Below are 9,999 nucleotides of genomic sequence, written 5' to 3' on the forward strand. Positions count from 1 at the left end.
AATGCCACATGCAGTCACAAATCTCCGCATTCTGCATCCTGGTTGCATTTTGCACAATAGTGTGGCGGACTGATGAGACAAGGGTAAACTTGATGTAATCTTAGGCTGCTAAAAATTAATTCCATCTGACTAATTTAGGGTTGATTTGGGAGGTTTCCCACATTCATATTGTCGTATATTGGTTCTGTTCACAACTGTACCTAGTCAGTCTAAATAAGTGTAGCTTTCTAAACACGTTTCGTTCAGTTTCAGTTATGGCTTTCGACATCAAAGACAGAAATCAAGAAAGAAATTCAAAATTTTGGATCTTGTTAATCTCATGCACAATCGCATAAAAAGTCTTCTTTTATTCTGCTGTTCACCGAGCCATTTCCATCCCACTTTTTAAGAAAACTACGACGACGAAATCAATTTACTTAAAACAATAGCAGTTAACAACGAGTATTAACCTAACATAGTAGATGACGTCCTTAAAAAGAAAACTGCCGGAAGAATTACTACGCTAGGCACTACTGTTGAGGAGTCTAACTCAAAAAAATACTTCTCTATTCCTTTTGTGGGGCCTATCTCTTATCAGATCCAACGCATTCTTCAAAATAAATACGATTGCAACGTTATTTCTTCTATTAATAACAATTTGAAAAAAACCTTTATTCATAATTTACATCCTGCTCGTTCCCCTAGTGTCTATAAAATTCTGGTGTCTATAAAATTGTCTGCGATACTTGCTCCTCTTACTATATAGGACAAACTCGACGTGCATTCACTACCAGATATAAAGAACACTTGCTAAGAAAAAATGGCACCAGCCCCAAAATTCGTCCTTTGCAGACCATCTTCTAATTACGGGTCATTCACCTAAAGCCATCTGCGGTAGCAACATTTTGCACACCGAAAAGAAAGGGCGAAGACTAGATATTCTAGAAGAATTAGAGATTTTCAAACATTTTCCTCGAAAGGATAGCCTCATTCTTAACGAACAGCTACAGCTACGTAACAAAAATTTTTCAACAGTATAAAGCCGTTACTCGATATCTGACTTCGGGTCTCCTTGTGCGGGTTGTCGAAATGTTCTTTTCCTTCTAAGGTAGTCCTATGTTTTCTAATTATCAAATGTTTCTTGACTGTATTTCACGTCAATATTGCTTTCTACAAGTTGTTGTTCAGTCCTGTCTACATTTTCATAAGAAGGTTTCATGTTTTATTTTACTGTTATAAGCTTTGATGTAGACAAAATGTTATGTTGTATGCTACTATCAAACAAACAGTGCTTTCCATTATGTACCAAATACTGTTCATTTATATTCATTTCTGCCTGTATTTCAATGTGAAGTAGCCTAATTGTATCTACGGCTAGTAGATGGCGCTGTCGTTGCATTGCCATGTTCTCCTGGCCGCATTTGTCAACGCGGACACATCAGTCCGTTTTGCAACCTGTAACCACGCAGATAACGAGCAGCCCTTAGTGGCTCGCCATCATAATTTTTTATCTTAAATTTCTTTGTGACTAATGCCCTTTTGCCATATTTATTATTTTATAAATGACATATACGTACTGTCAATTTTTCACGATGATTCTGTACTTATACTCTGTATCAAACATTTTTACTCATAATTCTGTGACCACGTTATAGACCATTCACTGATTTAAATTCTGAGGAAGACATTCCTAGCAGTGTTGAAACCCGGTTAATTCGTTAAAAATAGTGACCGAGGGCTATTTTCTTTCAATTATAATCAAGAAGTTTATTAGAAAAGAAAACATTAATGTGAACAAATACGAAGTGCTATATGGAAATTAAGTGTCGAAGTTGAACTGACCTTTCAGGAAGTAGTCCCCTTTTTCTCCACTTTGAGAGCCGTAATGTTGCATTTCTAATGATATCCATCAAGATTTTCTCAGTCATTCTGGCGTATTTACCTACTTCAGACTTAAACAGGTTTGAGTTTCAGTCCAACATCGTGGGAATCTTAGTAAATTATTGTTGTGAATACTTTCTAGCTTCATTTTATAACACCGTTGGATACTCTGGATTTAAGCATAAAAGGATACTACTTCAGATCACTGAGTCAAGATGGTAATATTGATTTTTGTAGCAATAATATGAAAAACATTTACTTCAGATATAGTATTGAAATATGCATGTCTTAAAAATACGAAGTAGGCACCTATTAGTCCATTGAGATACATTGAGTTCCTTGTGCTTCTTTTCAATTTATTTCTTGAACCACAAAACATTTTCAAACTCACCAAATCAGTTCGAATTTTGACTATCTGGCCCCGTCTGCGGTTGTCCATGGGTACGTACCTGAAAAGAGAAAACAATTATTACATAACTTTACTGTTTTGAGGTGTTTATTAAATGTAGTGGCTTCTCCATTTTCCTCGTGATGTCCCTGCTGAAGATGGTGTCGATACGTGACTTGACTGTGAAATAAATGCAGTAGTATTATGTAGTAGGACGCAGCCTCCACCAAATCATTAATAACCGGAACGCCGGTAAATTTTACCTGCCGTCACCTGAGAAAAGTCGTCTTTTAATTTTTGCTTTGTGATAGCTTTAATTAAAATTGTATCACACTCTCTCGGATTTTATGACATAAATTTGTGGTGTCGTAAGCACAGCACACGACACCAAGGAGCACCACAGGGGTCGATAAGTCGGCAGCCCGCTACAGAGGCGGCTTACAGCCCAACTATTGCCGCACCAAGAAGTAGCAGCGGTGACTCCGCCAGAGAAGAGATATGCTCTGGCGCCACAGCAGAGTGCAAAGTTCCATGTCAGCCGACTATCGAGAAGGCCGCCTCCTACGTCTGTACTTAACGTCGCATCGTCTGCTTCTAGCGAGTCTACATCAGCCCATCTTCAGTGAACATTCAAGTGCGACAAGAACTATCTAGCTTTAGCTTCTGGAATAGTGGCAGAACTTCAGGATCTCCTGCCTGAGCCGACTTGTACGAAGTTGAGTATTCGTCAGTAAGTGTATGTTCTAGTCACTAATCATTATGTGTTTCAGTGTTCCCCTCTCACCGTGTTTCCCTCAGCACACTATAAATAGCTGAGAGCGGCGACGAGTATAATATCCTTCTGTGGTTGTATCAAAAGTACGATACAACAATATTTCATTAGTTACTTTTAACCATTAAACAACGTATTAATACACTAATATGTCAACTGTCATTTTGCCTTTTTGACAGACGTAAGATGTATTTGGCACCATTTAATAGTTTTTGTGTGTTATGAGTTTTATTCATGCTGCAGCATAGAAATACCACTTGATTTTTTTTTGGCACTAAATTTTTCTACAGCACTGTGGAGTTCAAAGGCTTTATATTTCTGAGTTGGCAAATTTCAGATGTAAATGTGGTGTGTATGACATTTTATTCATACGAGGAGTGTCCAACCCTTTTTTCCTGAAAGCAGGTTGGTTTAATTCAAATTTCCAATGCATGATATTATTCCCCACTATTTTGGCTGCAAAACTTCATTTTTCAAAACATAATCTCTGTTCAACGAAACGATATTACAACACCTAAATGAAGATTGTGTGCCCGCATGGTGTGATTTCCTTGGTCGACGCCGGACCCAATGTCTTGCTGCATCAATAAACTCATCATCCACGTACTGCTTCCCGTGGAGAGACGCCTTCGTTGGACCAAACGGATGGGGAAGCTCTTTCTGATCTTCTGTGAGGCAGCGAGAAATCCAGCGGGCTCACAGTTTTACTGATGGACGATTGTGTCAGCGCTACCAACACAGAAGTCCAGATGAGCAGCGACGTGTTTGATTGTCATCTGTTGCTTACTTCTAATGAGACTGTCAACACGTTTCTACATTGCAGGAGCCATAGCTGTGTGGTCGGAAGATCTGACAGGTTTGCGCCCCTACTGTTCAAACTGTACACCGAAAAAGCAATGATGGAAATAAAAGAAAGGTCCGAGACTGGAATTAAAATTCAAGGTCAAAGGATATCAATGAGACTATTCACTGAACATCCTGTGTGAAAGTGAAGAAGAATTAAATGATCTGCTGAATGGAATGAACAGCCTAATTAGTGCAGAAAATAGACAGAGAATAAATCGAAGAAACATGAAAGTAATGAGAACAGCGAGAAACTTAACATTGGGATTGATGGTTACGAAGTAGGTGAAGTTAAGCAATTCTACTAACTAGGCAAGAAAATAGTCAATGACGGACGGAGCAAGGAGGACGTCAAAAACGGATAAGCACTGGAAAAAAAGAAATTCCCTGCCAAGAGAAGTCTCCTAGTATCTAACATAGGCCTTAATTTGAGGAAGAAATTTCTGAGAATGTACGTTTGGAGCACAGCATTGTATGGCAGTGAAACATGGACTGTGGGAAAACTAAAAAAAAAGAATCGAAGCATTTCAGATGTGGTGCTATAGACGAATCTTGAAAATGAGGTGGACTGATAAGGTGAGGAATGAGGTAGTCTACGCAGAACCAGAGAGGAAAGGAATACGTGGAAAACACAGACAAAGAGAAAGGACTGGGTGATAGGACATCTGTTAAGACATTGGGGAATAACTTCGATCGTGCTAGAGGGAGCTGTAGAGGGCAAAAACTGTAGAGAAAGGCAGAGAATAGAATACATCCAGCAAATAATGGAGGACGTAAGTTGCAAGAGCTATTCTGAAATGGAGGTTGACACAAAACAGGAATTCGTGGCGGGACGGATCAAATCAGTTACAAACTGATGGGCTCAAAAAAAAAAAAAAAAAAAAAAAAAAAAAAAAGAGCAGTTAGGTCCTATTAATTTTTCTGCAGAAGTAACAGTTTGCGCGCCGCCAGCTAGAGAATACGATAATCTCGTGCGTGGTATATGAAAGCCAGATATAACACTGAGGGTTGCTTGAAACGATAGCGGTAGACGCAGCTGACTCACCATGTATGTAAGTCGGTCTGATGGATTTCCTCGTGTTGTAAGTAGAAAAGTGCACTGGAGAACTTAGTACGACGCCTAATCCATGCCAGCGGTGTTTTTGTGTGCCTAGCCGTCTGACAGTGGTTGCTAACTGCCGTAGGCCGTGTGAATCCATGTCAGCCATCTTGTCTAGAGCTTACCTCTACTTTAGGAGCACACAAACTGTCCTCCATCGGAAGGCTGTCAATGTGTGCGAGAGTGCGTTTGCCGGAGCACAATTATACCACGTCTTGGGAAGTGGAGTTTTGCCTCTCGGTGTTATTTCCACAATGACATTAGTTGGGTATTTCGGATATATACTTTCCTTGCCGCAGGCAAACCGCCTGGAAACCCGATGAGTAACTGCATTTGTCGCTTGCCGTGCACTTTCAGCTGTTTATTGACGCCATTGATTTATGGGCGATGGCATTAGAGTTCGATAGAATCCCTCTAGTAATTTGGCTGAATTTGTGCGCAGCCTGTGGATCGAGGAAGAAGTATTGGGCACGTCATATGGGGGAAAGTCGTAAATGCGTTGGTTGTTTGTTATTTAAAAAAAAACAAAAACACAGTGAGCTCAGCCACACTACCGTTAGCTAAATAGTGGTTCGGTCTGGCGTGCTTCCGTCTGTTTTCTGGGCGAGGCTCATTGTGAAAGCTATGTCTGTGAACGTGAAGTAGCTTGTATTCCGTTTAATATGTATTCTGACTTGTTCGTTCACTTTTGTTTTACGTAATTTCGTCTGTGGTGAGAGTGATTGACCAGTGGGTGAACATTTATTTTTGCCGTTTCTCTGGCTGTTACTGATTCTTATTGCAGTCACGTGGTCCTTTACGGAGATTTTCTCTACCGCTGAAAGCTACTTATTACGCACTGCATGCAATGGTTATTATGGTATATTTACCGTGTTTAGGTCTAACCGGATCTTAAGGAATAGGTGGTCTATCGTAAACTGTCCGTGGCAAATAGCGTTAGTACGCGTCCAACGGTGTATTTCCAAATGAAGACTATACTTTAAAAATTGACTGATACTAGAATCTTTGGGAACAGAGAGGGGCTGCTTTCTCACCATCACCTAAGCTACATCGCCACCTCACAAGAAATGGTTAAGTACCTTACAGGATAAGTAAAACATACAAGGGGAGCACGCTTAAACTGCATCACTAATTTCGTCCAAATTTGTCGTATAGGCAGGAATTTGCCAGAAATGGAAATGAAGGAAATGAGAGCTCCAGATGGCCAAGTATTTAGAAAAAATAGCATTTTTCGCGTGAGTAATGCGGGACATCAGGCATTTATGTTAGTATGCTTTCTCGGTAACGGATGACGAATTGCAGTGTAAGTCACCAACAACTGAAAATGAATAAAAAATTGTCGATATAGACTAAAACACTCTCGTTATCAGGTTATAGCTAATATGTTCGATTACTATACACGTAGATTACGAACGTATTCAGTTCAATGAAATGCTTGGCATATGTACTTTCTTTGTAGGTTTCGACGATTTTACCACATATTCAATGTTAATTGGGGTGCATAATATTACCTGCTTCACTGCATGTATTCCAGAAGTCAATGTGGAAAGCCGATGATATTAATTAATTTACACCAACACGTAGTTTACATTTTGTGTTAATGTTTATATTGATACAGACGATCTGTACAACGCACAGCTCAAAGAAACTGCTTTACAGATCATGAACTCGAACTAACTGTAAACAGCTGCCCCGATACTGTCAATACAGATGTCTTAGGCTAAATGATTTATGTAGTTCCTCGACAATAAAAGTTCTTTGACACTGTTGTTCAAGAAAATCACATAAACTGAGATACGATTAAAATCGGTTGCTTCATAAGAAATTACAGCTACAGTTTTGATGATAATAAGTAACCGATTATAACAAATGTGTTTTCTAAAATTATTTTACAAATTTAGTATAGAAATTCCAACAGAGAAATGTGACTAACAAAGCTTCATAGAAAATAATTAATATCTCGTTAATTACGGCAGGAATTTTGACGCTAACATATTCTGGACTACTTTACACAATGCCTAAATAGATTTTGTGGTTCAAATTTTATTTCACAGTCTTGTATTGACCAAATGATCGATGTGGTATCGATAGTAACGATGCCACATAGTTTCAAAGGTTGGCACTACCACGAGACACCGACGGCAGCGCCCTCTAGCACTCTCTGTACCAGGCCTATTTTATGCACCCGTCCCTAGAAACCGGGCAATTTTACCAATATTAAAAAAATTACTGCATCAAATCTACTGTTTGGATTGTGGCAAATTTGGTACCATCTTGAAGCTGCACATTTCTACTTTAATTCTGAGTGAAAGAAACTACTTTACAATGCACAGCTTTAAGGTACAGTTATAGAAATCACTTAGATGTTTTAAGAATTTAGAAAAAGTCATACGAATAAGGGAATACAATTGTGATTTATTTTTAACCAAAATTGTGGCACTACATTACATGTTTCTGATAGTATACAGTATTACATATAAATTTCACACAGAATCATATTGTTTTTTAGTGTGGAAAATTTTAAAGCAAGGTTCCAGGCAGAGTGCAACGCCACACTGTTCACATTCGTATCGTGTCTCTTTGCGAGAAGCCTTGCCACTCTGTTTCTTGCTCCTGGAACTGCACACGTGACACACACGAGCAGCATACTTCTTAGTAGTTGCAGGTATGTGCTGCAAAAAATGTCTCTTTGTTAGCCGACCTACAGTTCCTTCATTTCTTGGAATGAATTCAAGTGTGTCGTCTTCAACAAGCTGAACTGCAAGCACTGTTATAAAGTCTGTTATTGTAATTTTCTTCCTGTGCACTGCATTGTACAGCCAAAATGCATTTGATACTCCCATAAGCAGCAAATGGAAATATAATTTTCGCCACCATTTCACAGTTCTGTGCTGGAACGGATTGTACTGCAGGCGTTGGTCTCCAATATCCACTCCAATTTTATTGAGGTTGTAATCAAGTACCTGAAGTGGTTTCAATACTACAGACCCATTTCTCTTAGTATGCGTACCAAATGTTGCTTGATGCCTTGTAGACAATGTATACACATCTCTCTTATCTTTCCACTTCATTGCCAATACATTATCTTTACGCCGAAAAGACATTTCGCCCTTTTTCAGCTTAGCAGATACTAAATCTTTAGGCAATCCTTTCCTGGATTTGTTCACAGTACCAACAGCTCCAGTGCCTTTCTCTGCCAGTTGCTGAAATAGCTCTGGACTGGAATAAAATCGATCTAAATACACAGTGTGGCCTTTGTTCAGCAAGCTGCTGTCAGACAACAATCGCAAAATAACCGCAGACGAAGAATTGTCAACAATATGCTTACCAGCATAAACTTCAAAATTTACAACATAGCCACTACTGGCTTCAGCAACAGCATATACTTTCAGTCCATACTTATGAGGCTTATTTTGCATGTAAACACGGAAACTCACACGACCTCGAAATGGGCAAATTCCTTCATCAATTGTCACTTTTTCTGAGGGACGATATGCCTGGATACATCGCTCCTTCAAATTATTATAATATGGCAAAACTTTGTAAAGTGGATGAAATCCATCTTCGCCTGGTTTTTTCTGATTTGAATTGTCAACAAGATGCAAGCATGACAGTATCTGAGTGAAACGCAAACGGCTCATGACATGGGGACAAAAGTTACAACTAAGAACAGGATTAGTGCTCCAATGGTCCGCAATTTTTGGCTTTTTCGAAACACACATGTGGAAAATAATACCCAAGAAACGCCTCATCTCACTTATAGTCACTGGCTTCCACGAACTCAAAACTGAATGGGGCTTCAGATTATTTCCTCTTCTTTTCTTCTGTATTGTCTGTGATGCATACAAATTTGTCTGTCTCTTGAGTTCATTTACGTCACTGTCAGTAAGGAACACTTTACTGCAATCCAGTACAGAACTCGACTCATCAATATCCACTAGTATCTGCCTGGGTGTCGTGTTGACAGGCAGAGGTCGGTAGGTGTCAACTGCAGTCCACTCACTGTCTTTCGGATACGGCACAGCTGCTGGATTTGAAGCAACACCTTCAACATCATTCTCGTCTTCATCTGAAGACAAACTGTCATCAATCTCGTCTTCTAAAAAGAATATCACATTATGTGTAACTAGATACATCGTTTACACATGTTCAACAGATATGTGCGTACTGCACAATTACGTGGAAAATTCGGAAATACGTACCTTCAAACACACCATTGCATTCAGAATCGTCTGAATCACTCTCTACATTATCCAGAGTGTCGCTATGATTGATCAAATCCGCAATTTCTGCGTCTGATAAACCGCGCCGAAACATGATGACAAACAACTGAATGATATACAGACTGAGAACGCAAAGATAAGTTTTAACATGAATTACAGCGCTGCCGTGACATCTATGGACGCATTTTGTTAATAAACATCTGAAAAACGTATAGCGCTGGCCAAACCCGTAGAAATAACGTTGCAGTGTTTTGAATGAAATTAAATGTAGCGGCCCGTAAATTTTACGGGCTTGGTGATTTTCGCGCGATCCCAGGCCCGTAAATTTTACGGGCTTGGCGCTTAGAGTGCTAGCTGCTGCCGTGCAGCTCTACGAGCTCCGCTACAGATTTTCCCCATTTCATCAGACAGCCAGGACACTTCGCTTCAACTCCACACCACCTTGCAAGTTATGTAATATGTTTGCATACGTTATCCGCTAGTAAAGGTGCCTTAACTGTATCTGCAGTACGGAGACATTAGTACCTTTTCCTGTTCCTGTTCCTTACCCACGCGTCGCTTCCCAGGCGGGATACAAAAGTCGAAATAATAGATTGTTTATGACAGACTTTATTACAATGAATCTTATTTGAGTAGTTATAGAAACATGATCTCCTCATAGTGAACTGTCTTTTAGTGCATCAGTTAGCCAGAAACCTATCCAAAACATTAATTTTCACGTTTTATGAAATAATCAAATTTTGACAATTAATTTCCCATTTAATGACTGAATTGATTTTAACACTAAAATTTCGGGGTGATTATTGCCTGATGG

General features: G+C 39.4%; 1 protein-coding gene across 1 annotated transcript; it reads right to left on the reverse strand.

The window, feature by feature from the left end:
* Positions 1 to 7,445: 7,445 nt before the first annotated feature.
* LOC126416956 (piggyBac transposable element-derived protein 4-like) lies at positions 7,446 to 9,098 on the reverse strand. The gene has a single exon (XM_050084837.1). The coding sequence runs from the start codon at positions 9,096 to 9,098 to the stop codon at positions 7,446 to 7,448; it is 1,653 nt and encodes a 550-aa protein (XP_049940794.1).
* Positions 9,099 to 9,999: the final 901 nt, after the last annotated feature.

This window comes from Schistocerca serialis, chromosome 8 (genome assembly GCF_023864345.2).
Source record: "Schistocerca serialis cubense isolate TAMUIC-IGC-003099 chromosome 8, iqSchSeri2.2, whole genome shotgun sequence".
Lineage (NCBI taxonomy): Eukaryota > Metazoa > Arthropoda > Insecta > Orthoptera > Acrididae > Schistocerca > Schistocerca serialis.